Source organism: Electrophorus electricus, chromosome 8 (genome assembly GCF_041902795.1).
Source record: "Electrophorus electricus isolate QZ-2024a chromosome 8, ASM4190279v1, whole genome shotgun sequence".
NCBI lineage: Eukaryota > Metazoa > Chordata > Actinopteri > Gymnotiformes > Gymnotidae > Electrophorus > Electrophorus electricus.
This window is the reverse complement of record NC_137504.1, coordinates 30,164,088-30,187,169: the sequence shown is the minus strand read 5'-3', so window position 1 is coordinate 30,187,169 and position 23,082 is coordinate 30,164,088. Positions and strand designations below refer to the sequence as shown.

General features: G+C 36.9%; 1 protein-coding gene across 10 annotated transcripts; it reads left to right on the top strand.

The window, feature by feature from the left end:
* The first annotated feature begins 2,690 nt into the window (after positions 1–2,690).
* LOC113567825 (nuclear GTPase SLIP-GC-like) lies at positions 2,691–21,177 on the top strand. Of its 10 annotated transcripts, none has more exons than XM_081719550.1 (20): positions 2,708–2,806; positions 5,293–5,313; positions 5,737–5,760; positions 5,836–5,934; positions 6,642–6,747; positions 6,845–7,067; positions 7,221–7,436; positions 7,609–7,764; positions 8,349–8,527; positions 8,800–8,842; positions 8,958–9,062; positions 9,698–9,794; positions 9,913–10,046; positions 16,613–16,783; positions 16,863–17,017; positions 19,111–19,255; positions 19,673–19,781; positions 19,866–19,999; positions 20,114–20,198; positions 20,329–21,177. In XM_081719550.1, the coding sequence occupies exons 3-20, from the start codon at positions 5,748–5,750 to the stop codon at positions 20,382–20,384; spliced, it is 2,226 nt and encodes a 741-aa protein (XP_081575676.1). In that variant the 5' UTR covers positions 2,708–2,806; positions 5,293–5,313; positions 5,737–5,747; the 3' UTR covers positions 20,385–21,177. The 10 variants fall into 10 exon arrangements, 9 of the variants coding, with proteins under 9 accessions (XP_035383569.1, XP_081575676.1, XP_035383570.1 ...); XM_035527677.1 differs by having other exon boundaries at positions 7,570–7,764; XM_081719548.1 differs by having other exon boundaries at positions 2,717–2,806; positions 3,386–5,313; positions 7,570–7,764.
* The last annotated feature ends 1,905 nt before the right edge of the window (positions 21,178–23,082 follow it).

Sequence of the window (23,082 nt, the reverse complement as noted above, 5' to 3'; positions counted from 1 at the left end):
AAGTGATGTATGCATGCCACCTTCATCCTTATGTTATTTATTCAAAGTCAATTATTTGTGATTTTGTTTAGTAACATGACGATTCCCCCTCATCAGCATCAGCCTCTGCTTGGTAATGTTCACCACATGGGTCTGTGGTTTTGACTTCCTTTGTTCCTTCTTGTTGTTCTCCATGTGCTCCATGTTTTTGTCATCCCTGTTGCCAACCCCTCTAAACTTGTTCACCAACACCCTTAAAGAGAAGTTAATATACCTCCTTTAAACAGTTCATCACAGTTCCCTGAGGTCTTACTGACATGTCTGTGACATGCTTTGGTCAAAATACCACAAGGATCAAGTACCACAGCAACTTTCTCACACTGTCCTTTTCTAGGTGAAAAGGAGATGCAACATGGCATGTTTTTGTAAATCACAACGTGTGTGTGTGTGTGTGTGTGTGTGTGTGTGTGTGTGTGTGTGTGTGTGTGTGTACATCAAGACATGGAGTGAGAAACGTACTTTTAGCCATTTAATGTAAACATCACAAAAAGAAATGGGACAATAAGGAAAGAAACAAATGCAAAGACTACCATGCCTAACCATTCAAATCTACCCTATCTGAAGCTACCCACCCCACACCTAGTGTGGCTAGACAGTGACCTCCTAATGTACATATATAGGCACATCTCTTCTTGCCTGTCCACACTGGGCTATGTAACGGCCCGAGTGACGCAGGCCACAGAGCAGGATGCTCCCTCAACAGTAACAAACATTTATTAACATACAACGGTGGCACTCACAACATAAACGGTGAACACCAACATTGACACTGAACAAAGGCACAAACACAGGTACCGTGAAGAAACATGAACAATGACCGACAATACTGCACACACCAGCCTGGGATTAAATACATATACATCACGAGACCTAACCAGGTGCATGTGTGTGCAGGCGTGATTACAAACACGATAAACAAACAAGACTCTCCCACTGCACGCAGTGGGCCAAACATGACTCGTGGGAGGAGAGCGTTCCGTGACAGGTTAGGAGGGAACGGTTATGTAATATAACATTATAACACTTATTATTTCTGTCACAGGTTGGCACTATGGGTCTATGAAAGAAAAATATCACTCTGTTTAATAAATCCATAACTCTGCAAAACACTATCCCAGAAACAAAATATCAGTGTCTTTGGAATGCCCATGAAGAGTTTTTATCTGGTGTTTACTTGGTATTTAATATTTACTTGTTAAAATGTGTATACTGACAGCCAACAGAACAGAGCACAGCGAGCGGACCAGATCTGGCAAAGACGGTGAGCTTTCAGGGTGTGTCTCTGGGACAACAGCAGAAACTGACTGATCAACACAGGAATTCAACAGCTCTGGGCTTGTAGGGAAAGATTGGCCACCAGCCATGGAGGTGCTATCTGTTTCTGCCTCACCTGCACCCAGCCACAGCAGCCTGTCTCACAGATCTGTAGCTGGAGAAGGTGCGCCATGTTGAGGCTCCGCCCCTGCCAGTTCCTCTGGTACTGTGAGCATTAGAATTCTGTGGGGAAGGATCTCATCACACACTACACATCTAGTCCCACCCTCCAGGCCAGCTCACTACACACAGAGCAAATCATGATTTACCTTGTCTGTTTATTAGAATGTATTAAAACTGAGCAACAAGACATTCAAGCTCGGTGCTCTATGATTTTGCCCTTTGTTATTAGTTGATACTGATGAAGGAATATATTACAGGTTAATGTGTGGTAGACCTCCCTCTTGCCTATTTCGATACATACACTTAAGATGGAATTTTGACTCATTAAAAATCAATTTAAATTTATTTCAAGTTTCTAAGATAAAAAAGTTCAAATTAATCTAATTTGTATTAATTACATAGTAAACACAAACCCAGTTTTTCTGTATTTTTCTTTAACTTGAACACATGGTAATTATGCTTGCTTGGGCTCTACATTTGCATTTTGTCACGATTAGTCCCTCCCATCTTCCGTGTTTTCCCTGTCTTGTGTATTTTATTTCCATGCCATAGTTTCATTTTCTCCGCCCCTTGTTTGATTTTCCACACCTGTCCCTCATTTAATTCATGTATTTAAACCCTGCCTTGTTCCTTATGTCTTGGCTATTCATTGTGTATGTTTACGTCATTGTGTTTATGTGTTTGGATAATTGAATCATTGTGTTTGTTAAGCTTGTAGTCCATGCCTTCATGTTTCCTAGCCTTTGTTATAGCATGCTCTCCCTGTTTGCCTTCGTGCGTTTTGTTTGTTTCATCATAGATCCGCGTAGTCTCTGTGTTGGCTCTATGACCCTGGACTGCTATAACGACTCTGATTTTGGATTTGCCCATAATAAATCTCGCTCTTCTCTGCACTTGCATCCGCCTCAGAACCGCTCACTGTTACACAATTTGTGTTTCTATCTGCAGTTTTCATGCATATTTTTTGAGCAAGGAGCGGTGAAGGGTCAAGTTGAAAGGAAGGAAAGAAACCCGAGGCAGCCCCATTAACACATAAGTTTTTTTTTATTGTATTTTGCTTACTTGTTTTTTATAATTTGCATCACACTGTATAGTATGAAACATAAGCCTTCTTCATGTCAGATTATAAATTGGCAAATAAACTTAAGAACTGTGGGCAGTGCTCTGTTGTGGGCTGGCACAGAAAGCCTTTTCCCCGGAAATGATGATTGCACATGACTACATAGTACATACCACACCCGTTTGAGTTTTATGTGAGTTCAGCAACTTGCCTATCACCATTTATATTTCTGTTACATCTGCTCTTCCATTCAACACAGCTACATACACAGTAAGTAGACCATTTATGTATTTTGTTGCAACAAGATGTTTAAAACTTCTTTTTCAAGCTTTGGTGCTGTTTGTTTCTGGCCAAGTTGCTTTATTTTTATGTAACGTTTCTTTAATTCTATTGTCATTATCAGTGTTGCCACATTAGAGTGAAATGTATCATATTATTATCTGGGAAGTGGAGTAGTGCTAATAAAAGCTATATTTTTGAGGAAGGAGGGGATGAAGCGTGAAAGTTATGAAACATACTGAGAAGAAACATGAGGCAAGTCCAGTAATGCAAATGGCTTGGGTTTTTTTTTTGTTTTTTTTTTACATTTTCCATTGCACTGCATTGTATGAAACCTAAACATTACTAATGTCAGACTATAGCGTTATCCAGTTTCAGTTATTCAGTTATTTATTATACAAGTTATACAGGCAGGCAGTTTCAGTTATATGGTTATACAGTTTATGTCTCAGGAAATGGGTGGTACAAACAAGGAAATGAAACTTAAGAATTGAGGCCAGTGCTCTGTTGTGTGTTCTCTTTCTCTCTCTCTAAATAAAAAACAAATTTGGTGAATCTGAATAAACAAAGCCTTTCCCAGAAATGGTCCTTCCAGGTTAGTCTTTAGTGGTGTAGTGGAAATACTCTTGGACAGGTTGGAGAAACAATATAATGATTACAGCAATTGCCATGAATCGACTCGGAGGCGAGGGGAAAAGAAGAAAAATCAAGTTTATTCAAAGGCAGCCTGAGGGCATCTCAGTTAAACACACACAAGCATCTGTAAGGGAGAGGTGACTTCCCCCCTTTCTCAGCCCACCTTTATACTGTTCATCGTAAGAAGTGAGAAAAAGGAACAACTCCCTACTAGGAGTTGTGTAGTCTGCACACATCTGAGTTAAGTAGTCTATTTATGTATTTTGTTTTAACAAGATGATTAAAGATTTCTTGTTTAAATTTGAAGCTGTTTCTATGTTGGCCAAGTTGCCAATGTCATTATCATTGTTGCCACATTAGTGTTTATGGTGTTATCCAGAAGTGGGTAGAGTAGCCAAAAAGTAAAAGTTCTGTTACTTTAAAATAATCATGTAAAAGTAGTCATTTAAATTATTTCTTATGTAAAAGTAAGAAAGCATCTTTTAAAAAGACTATTTAAGTAGCAAATTAATTGGAACTCATTTAATAACACAAGGCAACAATTTGTGTGTGTGAGTGTATGTGTGTGTGTGTGTGTGTGTGTGTGTGTGTGTGTGTGTGTGTGTGTGTGTGTTTCCCACAAACTACAATATGAGGTCCTCATAGTTCTTTTTAGGCTGAATTCAAATCTGTTTTAAAGATGTTTCTCTCAGGCATGGTTTTTAACTAAATTTTACTTGAAGTATATGATATTATTCATAAATAAGACTGTTATTACACTTCAGATATGTTCAAATATCTCTAACATCCCTCTTAAGTGTCCAGTAATAGGTCTTATATATATATATATATGAAGGACACACACACACACACACACACACACACACACACACACACACACACATATATATATATATATAGCATACATGTTTCTATGGTTTTCCTGTCTCGTGTGATTGTTTTGCTTCCATATTTCATTTTTCTACCCTTCATTTGTTAGCAATTATTAGTTCATGTACATTAACCCTGCCTTGTTTCCTGTGTGTTTGCTGTTCATTGTAATCCATGCCTTCGTGTTTGAAAGCCTCGTGTATGTGAATTGTAAGCCCGTGTGTTATTCTAGCTGTTTGTTTATCCTTACCTCTGTGTGTTTGACCCAGGACTATTAAAATAACGCTGACTTTGGATTTGCACCTAATATATCTCGCTCTTCTCCCCACATGCATCCGCATCCTTACCACTCACAGTTACACCGATCAAATTAAGTAGACTTTTTAACAGATACTTTCTTACTTAAGTAATAATTTAAATGATTACTTTTACTTCTACTTGAGTAATTATTATTTTAAAGTAACAGTACTTTTAATTGAGTACAGTTTTTGGCTATTCTACCCACCACAGTCTGTACTCACTTCTTACTTGCCGCAACTCATATTACACACTGGGGGAAAAAAAAAAAAAACATTTGATGAGCTTTAGATTCTTTACCAAAATATTGTGGCAAAATACTGACTGATTTCCTGACATACATCAAGCTGTGGTTCCCAATTACTGCTTCATTCCAGTAGTGGGTCTATTTCCCTGAATAAGGTGGGCATGGCTATACAAGCTGATTCTAAACCTAAATTCTAAATTTGCTTTTTATAATGTGTTTAAATTTACCTCAGCATCTGTGATGCTCCTTATTCAGGACTCCATTCTGATCATCAGTCTGTCTGTTTAAGCCTGTTTGTAACTCTCATCCTTTGTGAAGTATTGCCATGGATGTTGCATGTATACCCAGTGTTATCCATTTGTGTCTCTCTGGCTACCCACTTGTTTGTGTCCTGGTTACTGATTCTGCCTATTCCCTGTCTGGATAGTCCACTCTACTCTCTGACTTTGTAAGTTGGATTTTCTCCTGTTTACTCTTGTGCACTCCATCCAGCTACTGATCTTTAATTTGTATCTGATGTTAGATCTGGATTACTCCTTTATTAATAAAGCCTGTCTTACTGATCTTATCTACAAGCATTTAGCTCTAGCCTGTTCATTACAGCACACTAAAAAGTTTAAATATTGTATGCCATTTAGCAGATGCTTTTATCCAAGTCAACTTACAATTACGACTGAGTACAACTTGAGCAATTTAGGGTTAAGGGCCTTGCTCAGGGGCCCAACAGTGGCAACTTGGTGGTGGCGCTTGAACCAACAACCTTCTAGTCAAGTACCTTAACCACTGAGCTAACACTGCCTAAACCACAGACCTCAATTAAAAGCCATTTTGTTCTGTTTCTCATTTGAAATTTTTCTTCTTTCTTCCTCAGGGTAACAGCAAATGGATAATAAAGGTAACTGTTTAAAAACCTTTATTATGGATATTTTTACATTGTTGCAAAGGTCTTCATACTGATTTTCATTAACAGGGAACAAAAGACCATATGAACATGTTACCCCGTCTACTTCACATGAAACAACAAAAAGACAAAAACAGCAGTGTCCTAGCCCAGAGAAGATGGGTGACGGTAAGATTTACATTTTGCTGTTACTGCCAAGATTTTTAAAAAGTCCTCATTTATTACAAGTAAACAGAACAGAAAAAACATTCAGATTTTATTTTTAGCTTTTATTTAGTTGTAATGATTTGTAGTTATACCTTTAACAACCTATGCATGCGTAAATTCACTACAATAAATTCCCAATCAATTAAGGAAAAATTCCAAGTTATAAGTTGTATTAACAATTACAAAATTTACATTAAAGCCTTATTATGGCATGGGACCCCACCCAGAACAAAATACTGAGCAGATTTACAATCCAATAATAGAATTTCAACAAGCCATTGGCATTCTTAGCATGTAGCTGTTTTAAGAAAAACTGCTGCTTTTGAACTGCAAATGACCTTTTAAAGCAGCCAAAATGCAAGACGATTTCCAGCAGTACAATAGCTAACTATGGCTGCGACTGCAGCACTGCATATCTACATGGGCTCTACTTGATTGGAAGTGATGTCTTCCTCCCTTTCATGTTAATTGAAGCAATACTAATGAACCGTGGGTGTCAGGTCATGCATGAGAAAACTATGTTTCAAAAGCCAACCCCAACACTATAAAAACTGGTTAGATACACCCAAATAGTTACTATACTTATGGCTCAGTCTTATATTTATTGACATTTTACATTTCACATGTATTGTGTTTTTGATATTTGTGTGTCTTTCTGTCTTTGCAAGTGACACGGAATATCAGATTGGCCAAATTAATCATGACAAAAGTTAAATATAAACTCAGAAATGAATTTGAAAACAGCTCCACCAAGAAGCTTACTCAATATATCAGGTACAGTAGTAATAGCACCTTAATAGCACAAATGCCAAAGACTGCATAACATTTTTTGTTACAACAGTTTACTTTTCCTATGTATTTTGGTGCACAGGGAAAGTATTTCAAAATTGGATGAAGGCATAAAAAAAAAAACTACTGTGGGAGTGTTTGGGAAGACTGGAGCTGGAAAGAGCTCACTGATCAACGCTGTTCTGGGGGAAAGATACCTGCTGCCATCAGGAACCATTTGTGCCTGTACATCAGTCATCATACAGGTGGAAGCCAATGTGACAGATGCCAATTACATAGCTGTAATTGAATTCATCTCAAAACAGGTAAAAGAATATTTCTCACAGTGTATATGAGGGAAACTGTTTCCACTGCTCCCAATGGCGAAATACGATAGTATTCCTTTATTCACACAGGGAGCTCCTGTTATTTATATCCAATTGTGGTTTTTCTAATTAAAATGTCCCATTAACCTTCAGGAGTGGGAAGATGAACTTGAGACACTTTTGAAAGTTTTATCTGAAGATGATGAGGAGAGGGAGCATGAAATCTTCAGTACAGCAAATGACAAGATTACAGCACTGTATGGAGAGGAAGGTGTTTTTATGACCAAAGAATACCTCATGAACGATGAGCGGTTCTCAGAAATTCCTGAATTTCTCGCATGCCAAACAAAAAATATAACATGCAAGGATGTAAGTTTATGTGGACTTGTTGAGAAGTTTTGTAAAGTGTTTCTCAGTCCAGCTGTGCCTAAAAACAAGATTCTACCTATGTGATTAAGCATTTTTCCTTGTGTTCATGTCTGTATTTTGTTTACACCATCAGGCCTCAGAGCTCTCGGGTATAATTGCTTCTTATGTTCAGCATGACGATTCGAGCCCTGGAGGATGTTACTGGCCAGTAGTGAGGAGTGTGACCATCAAGATTCCAAACTGTAAAGATTTTCTGGAGCATGTTATGTTAGTAGATCTCCCTGGAACTGGAGACTGCAACAAGAGCAGAGATCAGATGTGGAGATCGGTAATCATTTCTTTTAATTTTAAAATGCAGTAAAAATCATGTGTAACATAAACTCTTGCTTAAATGCTTATAACCAGGTTATGACATACTTATTGCATGGAAGGATGGATTTTACATAAAACCATTTTCAAATGGGTCTAGTTTTACACGGGGAGGTGGGGTGATTGTATTTACATTACTCCAGCTCTAGTAAAGTTATTTACTAGTACATATTGTTTAATATTGTTTGATATTTCACTTAACATTGTTTTCATATTGATTTATGCTTATTTTACATTTCTTTTAGGTTTATGAGCATTGTATTTTAGCAGTATCCTAGTTCAGTGGTGCTTTTGACTCTAACCTACTGTACTATGTTAGAGATGACAGGCATTCAGCTACAAATATTTTAATTTCATCCATTTTAAAAGAGAACTCAAAAAATGAATTACGTAGGTCACCAACCTAATAACCTTGTTTTTTGGTATACCTTAAATGTACTGACAAATAAATATCCATATCTGAATGGCCATTAATTGACTGCTTATTACATTATCACATTATGCTTCGTTGTACTAATAAAGTTTAACTTTGATACTCTACAGAAACTGAGAGATTGTTCTACAGTGTGGATTGTAAGTGAAATAACTCGTGCTGGTTCTGAAAAGGAGGCCTGGGAAATTCTGTCCACCAGTATAAGAGACATGGCACAAGGTGGAGAGTGCAGCAGTATTTCATTTATCTGCACCAAGACTGATGACATCAACCCTCAGAGCTACATGAGGTTAATAATGGTTCATAATTCTCATAACAATGTTACAATGTTATATCTACTGCTTTCATATAATAGAAAGGAACTGGAAAACATTTAGCACACTTCCTGTTTAGCATTCATTATTTAACAATTATCTGAATTGAAATAGATTTGGTTTAACATACATTAATGAAATTATATATATATATATATATATATATATATATATATATATATATATATATATATATATATATATATTCACTGGAATCTTTAAACTAATAAATACATTTTGAATATAGATCTGCTAAGCTCATAGATGAAGACTTTCATATCACATCAGAGGTAATAATGTATTTTTAGTATTTTTAAATAAATAAATATGCTGAAAAATATTTTAAAGCCAGCATGGATGATGTTACCATATGTAGTGCATAAACAAACATTTTCTACTTTACAGGACCCTCAGTGTACCAATAAGAGAAAAATTGCATGCATAAAACACAGAAATAACAAAGCTAAGGAAAAAGTGAGGAAGAATTTTAATCAGCAAGACACAATAAAGGTACTTTTCTTCAGTTGTTTATTGTAGAATCACAATGCAGACAGATATTTGGTATGAGAAGCTGTTTCATGTTGGCATTACGTATAATGATAAAATACATAATATGATAAACATTATCAAATGCAGTTTCTATTAAATATTTAAGACTTCATAGTATGGTAATTTATGGTATATATGCTATTATATAGTAATCCTTCATGTTATATTCTGTAGATAGTATTGCAATTATATGTATGTGTGTGTGTATATATATATTCCAATCATGAGGAAAGAGGAGGGCACAAACCTTGTGTTAGTATACTCAGTAAATGCTGTCAACTCCTGATCCCTTTGTTGGTTTTTTTCATGACTTTACTATAGACCAAAATAAAATCCACCCGCATTCTTCTTCCATCCTTCCTTCAACAATCTTAAAACTTCCCAGATATAGGAGGACTCTTTCCTCAGGCTTTAAGGAATTTTCAATTAATTCACCAAATATTCTCTAGTTTGTCAGTTTGTCAATAGTCCTACTTTTACACAGTTAAGAGGCATTTTCAAGGATAAGATAAATGCCTACTATATAACGCAAAAGTTGTAAGCTTTAAAATATGCTTAACTCTCACGCCGTGGTTTTCCTCTCATCTTTCCATTAGAAACATTTCAATTGTGATGACAAATTCCTTTCTGTGTTCACCGTGAGTTCTGAAGAATTCATCAAAGAAAGTCCACTGTTGAAACCAGAGGATACAGGTAAATACATACATTCTTCTAGATATGATGAGGTTTATGAACAAATTAACAGCATCAACACAAAAGACATTGATAAATAGTTGGACTGAATGGTATTGTGTAACCTGAACCTATGCAGAGATCCCTAAACTCAAGAACCTCCTGAGGATGTACAATGATACTCACACAAATGAAACAGCAAATCTCTATGTCTCCGGTGCACTTGGAATCCTCTCCCTGATTGAAGGATTTAAGGACACCGACACTGATATGGTAAGTAACATCACTGAATTAAAGTCTTGGCACTACTGTTATAGGAAAAGATGTTCCACATTCACCACTTACTGTATCTCTACACATTTATTTGGAAACATTATTTATGATGGCAGACCCCTTTGGTGTCTACTCAACACAGCAGAGACAATGACGCACATAGATTTTTTTTAATCATTTATTATTTTATTATTTAGCAGCAGTGCTCCAACAGGTCAGCTGTGTATAAACTACAAGGCAGCATAACATTTAGTATGACAAAGCAATTATCATTATACCATTATCTGTAAGAAATGTTAAAACAGCTACCTGGTACATCATCTGGAGAAGAGAACTATATGAAACATATATAAAATATGCATACTCTGGCCATGATGAAGACCAGGCTATATTTTTCATATTAGTAGGTAATCTAACATTTCACATAATGTCGCTGATTAAAAATCATCTTATGTCGGCAGAGGTGTCAACACTAGTAGACCTATGAAACATTTCAAAGCCAAGTTTGGAGATGAATATATGTATAATGACATATGTATAATGAAAGGCAGAAAAGAGCAATTTTGCAGAATGTAAGGTGGAACTTTTTGTAGTAGAGACTGAAGTGAAGGAAAAACATGTTTGGTGGCCTCAACAGTGGCATCACTAATAATCACAAGTTTGAGTCACATTGCAGTTTGGGTTGGCTGAGATATCCTTTCCTGTTATCTAATTACCTCTGGAAGCAACCAGTTTCCAGTAATCTGAGGGTTTTTAAGACCTATAAATGGACAGGTATTGCTCAATTTTGAAAGGTTGATTTTTCTAAAACCGTGTCCAACTCAGTACATAGTTCCAAGAGAATAACTCCTTGTAAGAAAATCTTAGTGGTCTCTAAAAACACATTGTCACCTTATTTAATTGGTGTGGTCTTTTAACAATGCCCAAAAAGCCACTGTGCTCTTGACAATGTAGAATCCATTCTAGCATTTTTATAAATCTATGAATCTGTGCAAATGTTTTACTCTCAGTTAATCCAAAATGTTAATAAACCTCAAACTTGAATATTTAAGAACGTAAAAGTGAGGTTATTGTCACAATCAGTCCCTTCCATCTTCCGTGTTCTGTGTTTTCCCTGTCTTGTGTTTAGTTCAATTCCACGTGTTTTACAGCTGTTTTCAACTTATAAATATCCTATTACCAGCCTATAATGAACTAAAATTTCATTAAGAGAGGGGACTCTCAAATTCTAACCAGTTTCTAACAGCTGCAAATAGTTATCTAGAGCAATAAATATGAATACAAAGAAACAGGCTAATTCACTGGTCTATACAAATCAAGAAAAATCAGACAAAACACTGTTTAGGCTTGAATGTTTTTCATGAATAAGTAGCCTATATGCAGTAATTATGGAGCTGCATAATTTAAAAGGGACTGTAATGTGTGAGGGTGATGAATTTCTTATATTGCTGTAATTCCCTACTTTGGATATTACCTCTGCCTGTTCACGACCACGCCTTAGATTACCCCTGTTAAACTACACTGCCTGGCCAAAAATAGGTCACCACCTGGATTTACTAAGCAAATAGGTAAAAACCTCCCATTGGATAATTACTGCATGGGTGATTGTTTCAGCTGGCAACAAGTTATTTAACTCTAACTGATGCAGCGAGTAGCTTCTCATTTGTTAAAAAAACATCCTGTGGGCATGGAAAAGATGTTAATCTGTTTCAGAAGGGTCAAATTATTGGCATGCATCAAGCAGAGAAAACATCTAAGGAGATTGCCGATGGTCCAAATCTCCCATCATCAATACAAGATCTTGGGGAAAAATTACTGCAACTCTGGACAGAAATAAATGTTGTGACATTGCAGAAGCTTGTGGAAACAATGCCACAGCGAATGCATGTTGTAATCAAAGCTAAAGGCGGTCCAACGAAATATTAGAGTGTGTGACCTTTTTTTTGGCCAGGCAGTGTATATCCATTTTAATGCACACAACACCAACTCTGTTCACTCAGCCTGACAGAAGATTTCACCACCTATGGAGTCAGCAGGTACAAGTATGTTACCAGATACCTTAGTTGCACAAAGCCAGCTACTGAGCCAGAATCATGAGCATCTCAAGTGCCTGAGCAATATGGTGGAGGAGCTCATGAGGCAAACGCAACAACTCACCTCACCTTAATTGATGCATTGCTTTGCAACGCTAACTAGCGTGAGAGCCCCCAGCCAGCCATTTGACGCTACAAGTGCCATGTTGACTATAGGAGGGCACCAGAACCAAATTTCTCACACAGAGAGTATGGCTATCCACTCAGGCTCTGTGTATTAAGGGTTGCAGTAATTTGAAATCACGATACCTAGGTCCCCAGGTCCTCGGATGGTTCCCTGGCTTACATCATTAAAGCCATTCTTGATTTGAGATGACGTGGTAACGAGATACAGTACCCCATAGACTGGGAGGGTTACAGACTGGAGGAGCGGTGTTGGGTTCCCAGTAGGAATGTGCTGGACCTACTGATGTGCATCGATTTTCATTTGCATCCTGACAAACCCAGTCCTCATCCCAGAGGTTGTTCTCATGGCTGTTCAGCCTTGCCTGCTGACTAGTACTCCTTGGGTACTGTCACGCCTTCTGCTAGTACACCATCTACAGCATTACCCATAAGCCTCCTGTGTGTTCCCAGTCACCTGATTATTAGCCTGTCATGTGCTCCCTAATATGTTCCATATATAAGCCCTCCTGTTTGTGTGTGTCTTTGTGAAGTCTCATTTGCCTGTCTTACATTTCTGAGCCATAGTTTATTTTTCAGTCTTTTCCTTGTGTATTGGATTTCTGCCTGCTTATTTGGATTACTCTATTAATGACCATTAAAATCAATAGCAAAGAAAACAAAAAACCTTTATTACACATGAACACGTACACACAAAATTCTTCAGTTCATCAATTAGAAGCATATGTAGCCTATAAATATGCTCAAAATTATACATAATTTCCATGTATGAATAACAAAGAATGGACATACATAAAAGAAGGCATAAAAGAAAACAGAAATCAGTTGGTGGAGGAGGATTTGGAAATACAGAGAAGTGTTGTTTACTAAAGCTAGTGGTACTTTAACACAGACAAGAAAAACCAATGGAAAGACATTGCAAAGAGCCTTAGTGCATGCAGTGGTAGGAACAGAATGAATGTCTGGAGAAGTAGGTGTGTGCCTAAATGAGTTTCCATCAACCTCACCACAGCCTGCCTCTCCAGCTTCTCCTACCTTCAGTGCTCCCTCAACTGCAGGGACCTCAGAGGCAAAGCCTTCAGACACAGGGCCATCACACGCAGGGACTTCACACACAAGGCCTAGTCCACAGGCTTCACCAGCGAATGCCTGTGGATGTAGTGCTGAGTTGATCACACTGGACAAAGAGAAGCTTCAGCTTGAAAAAGAACATCTCCAGATGAAACATGAAGAACTCCAGTTGAAATGGGAAAAAGTACAGCAGCGAGAGAGGCATCACCAAGAGCTGGTTCGACTAAAAGAGGCTAAAAGAAACATCCTAGCTAAACAATTAGCACGTGCAGAAGCACAGTTCAACAGACCCTCAATTGCCATGCCAGTTTTCTTGCCTTCAGGGCCAGGTGAGTATTAATAATGTAAATATGACCATTTATAGGCTTTGTGCAGTATTCCTGAATGATAGATCCAGTAATTAATAACATGATATGTTTTAGATCTTACAATAATTAATGTATTCTCTTGCCAGACACCAGCCCAAGAGACCAAATGGAGACTCCTGAAATATTCCATGCTATATAGTTCCAGTTATATTTATGTATACATGTGCTTATGTTTTACTTTTGCATTATTTCAATTATTATTTATTTATACATTTTTGAATCTCATGACTGGAAATGTGACAACCCCAAAAAAATGTTGTAAGAGGAATAATACAGTGGCAAATTCAGTGAGCATATTACAGTCATAAATGTTTTTAAAATGGTACACAAATCAATTTTAAAAAGTATTGCTGACAATATGCATTTCTCCCCATGTAATTCAGTTGCATCTTCTGCCTGTCTCATCAACTTTGTCCTCAATGTCATGAAGGTTAATGCCAGCATGCACTGCAATGGTTGCATTTATACACACACTGATAATCCATGTTAACTGAAATGGAATACATCAATGTATATACTCAGTTAAAATCATCTATTCCAAATGATGCTTTCCAAATCCAATTTCTATCCAATTGAATGACGTGGGTAATCCTATACATAAATCATTAAATAGAAGAATAAAAGCCATGTAAATGCCTGTGGCACAGTAACTGGGCCCTACAGTTCCAGTTGAGCCCTTTGCATTAGGGTGTGAGCTCTGCAGTGACGAGGCAGGAGACAGTGAGGGGCGTGAAAGGAAGCATTTTAATGAGAACAAAAAATAAATCAAATGAAAAAAAAACAAGGGGTCTAACCAAAGCAAACAAGAAACACAAGGAACGAGTAAAAAAGATGAATCTTAGAGCTTAGCTAAAACACAACATGAAAACATAAAGGATAAGATAATGAATGAATATTCATTATATTCATTTATTTATTCATAAACAGCAACAGTGATAGACAAAGAACAGGAGAAACGACAGAGTAGTGATAATGACAATATCCAACAAACAGAACAACAGATTACATTTACATAAAACACAAACAGGAAAAGCTTTAGGCAGATTACACAAGAGAGGTATAACAAAGCATACAAAGGGGAAACAATCAAGTATTTGACTGGTAATAAACCGGTACAATAGGAAGAATTACAGAGTGAAACCAAAACAAAACAACACATGGCAGGCCACGATGCCAGGGGAGGGGCAAATGTGACACAGGGCTTATGCTACACAACTCAAATAGATCCTTTAACTTACCAATGTCCCTCCCCAGCCACTCTAGGTTGACATTAGAAAAGACTTTAACTTTTTATGTATTCAGTGTTTTACTGATGGTAGCTATGAAAATACTCAGTAAATTCAAGAACAAAAGTGGAGCTCAAAAATTACTTTTACATTTTTTTCCCACTAGAGCCCAGAAGATTTAGGCAACTGGTCATGTTAAAGTACACTAACTGTCACTCTACGCATGCACATAATTTTGGATCTGATTACTTGTAATGTGCATGTAAATGGACATTTTTATTAGATTGTTGAATAGAGTGTGCATACACTGTGTGCACAATTATTAGGCAAGCTGTATTTTTGAGGATTCATTTTATTATTGAACAACTACAGTACTCTCGGTCAATCCAAAATGTTAATAAACCTCAAACCTGAATATTTAAGAAAGTAAAAGTGAGGTTATTGGCACAATCTGCCCCTTCCATCCTCCGTGTTCAGTGTTTTCCCTGTCTTGTGTCCATAGTTTTGTTTTGTATTCACATTGTTTGATTACTTACACCTGTCCCTCATTTCTAGTTAATGTATTTAAACCCTGTTGTGTGCCTTGGTCCGGGCTGTCCATTGTTTGAATTTGTGAATGTGGTTCATTATGGTTGTTTCTTTGTACCCTGTGCCTTTGTGTTTATCTTAGCCTTTATGTTTCCTAGCCTTTGTTATAGCCTGATTCCCCTGTTTGCTTTGGTGCCTTCATGTGTTTGTTTTGTTTAGTCATGTATCCTCATACTCTCCATGCAAAATTACAGAATTAACTCACAGTTCTGCTATTGATGGCATCCAATATGATTGATGGCATGTAGGCATGTACCCATGCAGTCAAGCCAGGCTAAAAGACTAACCCCTAGTTGCCTAGCTCTGCCATTCTCCAGTATGAACTTAGGAACTGCTGCATTAGTGTGGGGGGTAAAATGCCACCCATACTACCTCCCCAGAGAATTTACCATTGTGTTAATTGCAGTGGTGTACATTCCACCTGTCACCACCATGATGGATGCACGGAATGAATCTTGAATTTACCATCAGCATGCAGAATATTGTGCAAATAGTATCACTGACTTTTACTCCAAGCACTGCATCCACTGCATCACCAGCATTGTGAATGATCCCTCCCACCTTCCTCTTAAATTTTTACAAATAAACTAGGGTGACAGTGTCTTGAATACACAGATAATGATTAGACAACAAGGAAGAGCTAAAACAGGAGAATGATAAAAAAGAAGGAGGCAGCCAAAGGTGGTTTTGTCTGGAAGTGCTATGACAATACAATATGCATAAACTTTTTTTTTTTTGCTTGTTTTTTTTTTTTTTGGTTTTTTGGGTTTTTTTTTTTTTACCAGGAGAGAATGTACATATTAAAAAATCAAATAAACATCTTAAAACACTTGATGACCTCTACATAATATTTGAACCACTGCTAGTGGGAATTTCACATTAAATTACCACAAGGCCTTTTTGGAGTCTTCTTGCTGTATTATACTGATGTAGTTAGACACTTTAAAGTTCATTTACAATATTGTTCCCATTATGACATGGCTAAATGATGCTTTATTTCCTTACATAATTTGCTTTATTTTACAAACAATAATTATTATACTATACATACTTGCACTTACTAGGTAGTTCTCACATTATGTATATTTATATTCCAGAGAGAGAGATTCAATTTGTATGAGAAGCTAAAAATAAATCTTCAGGATGCAGATCAACACATGCAGGAATATTACATGAATGTTTACCAGTATCTGAAAGAACATCTTTCAAATGGAGCAACAGAATCTGAAGGAAACTGTATTGAAAATGCAAAAACAGTAATAGTACCGGTGAGTGGTTTCTTTCAGTCATCTATGCTTAGTTTAAAATGCCTTATTTCATGCTGACAAATTTCTTTTATCTACTCAGAAAAGAAAGGATGGTCGTGGATTTCACAGAACCCTGACGGCATTGTGCAAGAATGATGGATACTACAGGTCTAAGGCTGGAGAAGCAGATCTCAATGGATGCTTGGTCAAACGCATGTACAACCACATTGATAAAGAATTCAGTGACTTCTTCTCGTGAGTACTGAATTGAGTTTAGTTTTTATTTCTCTAGTGTTTTATAAGACTTCTGCAATTTGATAACACAAACGATGTTGTTACACATCAATATGGGCAAAGTTAGACCTCTTTTAGGGGTTAGGTTCCGTACAACAGCCTGAAACCTGAATCATAATTTGAGTCTGAAAGATTTAATGTTTGGGTGATCTGTTAGAGTATTACCGATCGCTCTGCCCTGCTTTGCTACAATTTCAATCAGATTGTCTCATGCTATGTGTGAGACAGAAGATCTCTGTCAGAGAATGTTGCTGAAGCCTGTAACTTCAACATAAAAGTACATAAAATGCATAATTTGGATATCTGTTACAACAGTCCCAAATAAAATCACAATGACATACATGCTAGTGAGGAACTCTAATGACTGATGCACAATTACTAATGTAACATTACTTATAAAAAATAAAAAAAACTTCTGCCTAAACAATTCAACATTTAGGGTAGGTGTTAATGAATGGCTTGTTCTTTTTCATTTTCGCTATTCTTCTAGAGGGCTTAGACCTCCATTCACAAATGTGTATTTATGCCTGTGTCACTGACTATTGCTCTGCACTACTTTGCTAAAATCCCAATAAGTTTGTCACACTATGTCTGAGAAAGAATGTGTCTGTGTAAGAGAATGTTACAGAATGTCTGTGTAAGAGAATTTTTGCAATGAATGGGGTCCCCCCATTCATATATTTCTAGTGACACCCCAGCACATTCATAAGGTTCAGACATATAATTAATGTGCAAAGTTAGAATGTGCTATGTATAAGACCAGTGACATAGGTTTCATTTAAAATTATTGGGGGGGGGACATGCCCCCACGCACCTATGTGCTCTAGATAGATAGATAGATAGATAGATAGATAGATAGATAGATAGATAGATAGATAGATAGATAGATAGATGAAGAAAAATCGTGCGTACAACAAGCAGGCTGATTATATGAAACATTCATAAACGGTGACTGATGGAGATCACATACATTCAAACATCGACCAGGAGAAGACAAGAAAATGGGGCTTAAAAACAAAACTAATTAGCACACAAACAAGGAACAGGTGACCATAATCAAAGCACGACAGGGAATCAAACAAGAAGGTGGAGCTAATGGAGAGAAAAAAAGCAGGAACCAAACCAAGCAACACATAGAGGCGTCACCATGGGAAACCGTCACAAAGGGATAATGTGGTAACCAATGAAGTTCTTATGATTGGACAGTTTACATAATTATATAATTTATGTAATATATATTTCACATATATTTACATAAAAACAACTTTGTTTGCCAAAAAATGTAGAGCACTAGTATGGGAGGACAAAAAGCAGAAATCTTAGCTTAATGACAAGGCAAGGCAACACCAACTTAAATACTTAACTATTGGTTAATCACAGAACTAGCACTATTTTGACTGCAAAAACTGGCTACACAAGGAATTATGGGAGGTTGTAAAAAGGTCTTTCAATGCTGCTATCTAGTGTCAGCCAAAGCTCAATCTGGCTTCTCCCAAGCGTTTTCCTTATACTGTCTCAGGGAGGTTTTCTTTGCCAATTTTGCTTTTGCCTTGCTCATTAGGAGTCTTGACCTGAATATCTATAAAGCTGCTTTGAAAAAATGTATGACATATAAATGCTATATAAATTAAACAAATAATTTACTTGAATTGTAGTATCAGTAACTTAACCGAAACCTAGCTGACAGATAGACCTAGTTATTTCAAGGATAGCAGCTTTTTAATTCTGTTAACTTTGCATTTATTGTGTGTTTACATGTTCCCAAGTATGGGGGATTGGGCCCCAGGTCCAAAAATACACATATGTTTCTTCTAGAACTTGAACACATATCTGGTGTATCTGGGGCTAGAAATAGCATACATCTCTTAGGGGGAACTATTCTTGTAGAGTCTTTCACAATATAAATATAAATAATCTAATAAAGATTTCCTTTGTCACATCAGGAAAACCTAGACTAAACTGAGAAACAAATTTATGAAAGGGTTTGACCTTCATGGACGTGTATATCATTTTTACTACTAGATCATTAGTATCTCACTCTAACTTTTTTACAGGGACCTCCAGGGGAATGTAATTGATGTAACTGAGAAGTCACTGCAAGCAAACATTAACAGGTTTACTATAATCACAGATGACTTGTTGCATAGCTATGAAAATTATCCAGTGCTGAGCCACATGTTGAAATTCCTTAAAACTGAGGTAAAGAAGTCAGTACAATCTATCATCATAATATACAATAATTTAATTTACACAGTATTCCATACTATCTAATCACAATCGTCTATATGTGATGTTACATGATAACCATGATAGATGTCATACATTTTTAATACAGTTTTCAGTTACTTCCTGGAAACTGCTTGCTCCTATAGTTGTTTTTTCTTCAGCCCCACTGCAGCATGTTGAAAAGCAAACACTGCTAGACCTTCAGTCTCCTGTTTTTGGTTGTGATAGATATTGCATCCAAATGTGTATATTTTTAGTGATATTGGAGCATGATTATCTTACAAGATCCTTTCTCCATTTTGCATTTAGTTCATACAGTACTAATATTGTTCTTGAACTGTCAGTTATCTAACTTAAAATATAACTATTTTTATTTGGTGATTCAAAAAGGAAAAGAACCTGAAAGTGATGCTTAAACCACATATTCTTCAGCGAAAAAAGAAGATATATGCTTCGCTTGCTGAGTCCATTAAAGCTTCAATGCAGCCTTGCTATCAGAGTAAGCTACTGCTCATGTGAACAGTTAGACTTCTGAATCCTCATGTAATCCTGTGAAGAAGTGAACGCTGTTATACTGCTTTAGGAGCTGCTAAAGATTTTGGACCGGGCTCAATGAAAAGGAAGCAGGCTGTCCTGTTAGAGCACATTGAGTCATCAAGAAACACAATGTTCAAGGAAGCACAGGAGCACATGCTTAAAACATTTGATGATGAGATGGTATTTGTATTTTTGCACAGAATGTAAATTACTAGCTTTCAATACATAAGAAATCTAAATTCCATGTAAATGTCTTATGAAAATACTGAAATGCTGATATGTTCCTTTTAAAAGAATGAAACCTTCATGGAGATAAAAGCAAGGCTAAAGGAAGCAATGGAGCATTCACTCCGTGATGTAAACACCTTGCCTCGCATGGGTAAGTGATTCTTTAAGCCTTTTCAAGTGCAAGGCCTTTTCTTGCCATAATATTATTAAGAAATGGTACCCACTTACAATTTAGATAAATAACAAGGTGATATATTCTGAAATATATTTTTATCTTATAGATGTTTGTGAAGAGATCCAACAGCTGAAGAAATTAATTACTCACATCGATGACTAGTTGGCTACAAAAGAATTATATGAATGTTGTCTGTGCATCTAATCAAACTCCACTGGTGCTGACACACCTGCTAGTGTTATTCTTCAAATATGTTGTCTGTAGCCCAATATTTTAATAAGAAAATATTTCTGTTCCTTTTAATTATGCCCTCATGAATTATTACCTAAAGTTCTGATAATCACCTAATGCTTAAGATTTTTTATTAACTATACAAACGTGTTTGATTTCTATTTTGGTATTACATCTTTTTGGCCTTTAGAATGATATGTGTAGGTTGACTATGGTTTGCTTAGTGAAACATGATATCTATGTTTTGGCACAATAATAAGTCAACTGTTGCTCCTAAATTCCCAGATTGCTAGTTTTAAAGTTCAAAATAGACAATAAAGATGCAGATTACATAATTAGTTAGAAAATAGCTGGGTTAAAGATAACGTGCATTTGAGACACCATCCAGAGATTGTCTGAGGATGGTACTTTTTCAAGGCCAATTATATAATTTCCCACCTTTTTTACATACAGTTATTTGCAGTTTCCACCATGATGTCCAACTTATACATTATTTACCATTATGCAAATTGATTTTCAATACCAATACCATTTGCAGCTTGGTACCATTACAATCCAAGAGAAGACTCTTTAAAAAAAAAGAACAAGCCAACTCAATTAAGTTATTTATGTTTGTATGACAGATGTCTGTCATTAAAGTTATGTTGGCTTTCTTTAGTTCTTGTTAGTGCACATTTATGTTTGGTTTCCTTTCATTACTTAAATTAAACGTTTTAGTTGGCGAGTCATGTTTGCTTCCTTCTCTTTTCATGCATGTTCTACACCTGTGATAAGGCTGTGACAAGAATGGCCAGTGTTCACAGTGGCTACAAAAGGCCATACCCCAGACAACGGATGATTAATACGTTCTACTGCAGGTTCGAAAAGCCCAGCACCACACGCCTATTCAACCACAACACACGTCATCAACACCCACCTACCCGCTCAGTCTGCCCTGAAGATCTGCGAAGAAGATGTGTGCCGCCTCTTCAAAAATCAAAAAGTGAAGAAGGCACCTGTCACTGATGGAGTTTCACCTTCTTGTCTGCCAGCCAGTGCAGACCAGCTGGCACCTGTCTTCACAAAGATCTTCAACAAATCAGTGGAGTTGCGTGAAGTACAATCATGTTTCAAACGCCTCCACACTAACACCTATACCCAAAAAAGCCACCATCATTGGGTTGAATGCCTACAGACCTGTTGGTTTGTTTTATACTATTTTGAGTGTCTACCAGAGAAGGAGTTTCTGTGTTTTTTAAGGGGTAGACACATGATGGAATGTAGCCAAAAGCCATCCCTATTTCAAAAAGCTATTCAGTGTGTACATTTAACAATAAAAAATAAATAAAAAACATAAATCATAAATCAAAATCCAAAAAAAAAGAAATGCATGTTCAGCTTTTCAGATGGAAATATGTAACATAATCTTATTTTAAATTTTAGAGTATTTAAAAGTCATTTAAATTTGAAGGAAAGCAAGTGAATATACTATATATTGTGGTTACTTCAAACAAGGTTAAGTGAGTATGAAACGTTTCATTCCAGCACAGCCCAAGGTGATTTCTTTTTCATTAGTATTTTTTGTAGTGCTCGTTAATTACTTGTAAGGCAGACAGTGAACAGCAGATGGCGCCATTTAGAGTAACGTCATTAATGCGTTCCTTACTGCAATCTCTCAGGAAATGTTAACTTCACTTTTTCAGCATTTGGCATATATGCTTCTCAAGATCCACTTACATACATTCATCAGTATGCCAGCATACCTGCTCCCTGGGAACTAGTTTCTTGCTCGACCTCCACATTTCCTTATGCAATGTTGCATGTCTTCTGCGACAGGCATGATTGAGTGTCAGCAAATTGGTTGGGGTGACATGCGGAGAGAACATGACAACAGCTTTCTGTGGTATCGTTCCCTTGGGGAATATGACCCAGTGAAGTAGATTTGGCCTCTGTGAGTTGAACCCCAGAGAACCTTAGTGTAAGTGGGAGAGTCAGAAGGAGATTTGCCCCCTCCGATATTCCCCAAAATTATATGCTGTGTTTGTAGCATGGAGGGGGGAAGGGGGTCAGGCCCACTTATAATGTCACTGAGGCCCACTCATATTAAGAGGCACCGCATTTGCCTGAACCTTAAAGACATACTGATAAAAATGTGTGCAGAAGGCTATACAGAAATTGGGTTCTATCCATTTTAAAGGGTTTGTGTTCATTTTTATTTCCCCTTATATTTCACTTGCAGTCTTCAAACACAGACTGAAGACCCATCTATTTGTGGAATATCTAAATGACCACTGAACCTGCACTTATGTTGAGTAACTGAAACTCAGCTCTAGTACTTATTGTAGGGTATTGTTTATTGCTCGTATTGTTGTTTGTTATAGCGCTTATGTGTTTTGCACTTCTAGGCATCAGCACTGATCCCTGTATTTCAACAGCATTCTGGTTCAATGGTATCTTGGACTCTAACTTACTGTAGTGGCTAGGATACATTCTGTGAGTAAATGACAAAGCAGTTCTGTAAGTCTGCTGTAAGAGCGTCTGCCAAATGCCATAAATGTAAATGTAATTGTAAAGGTGTTTGGGCAAAGTATGAAAGTTGGATGTGCCCCCAACCCCACCTTTGCTTCACTGTCAGCCAGCTAGACTGCAC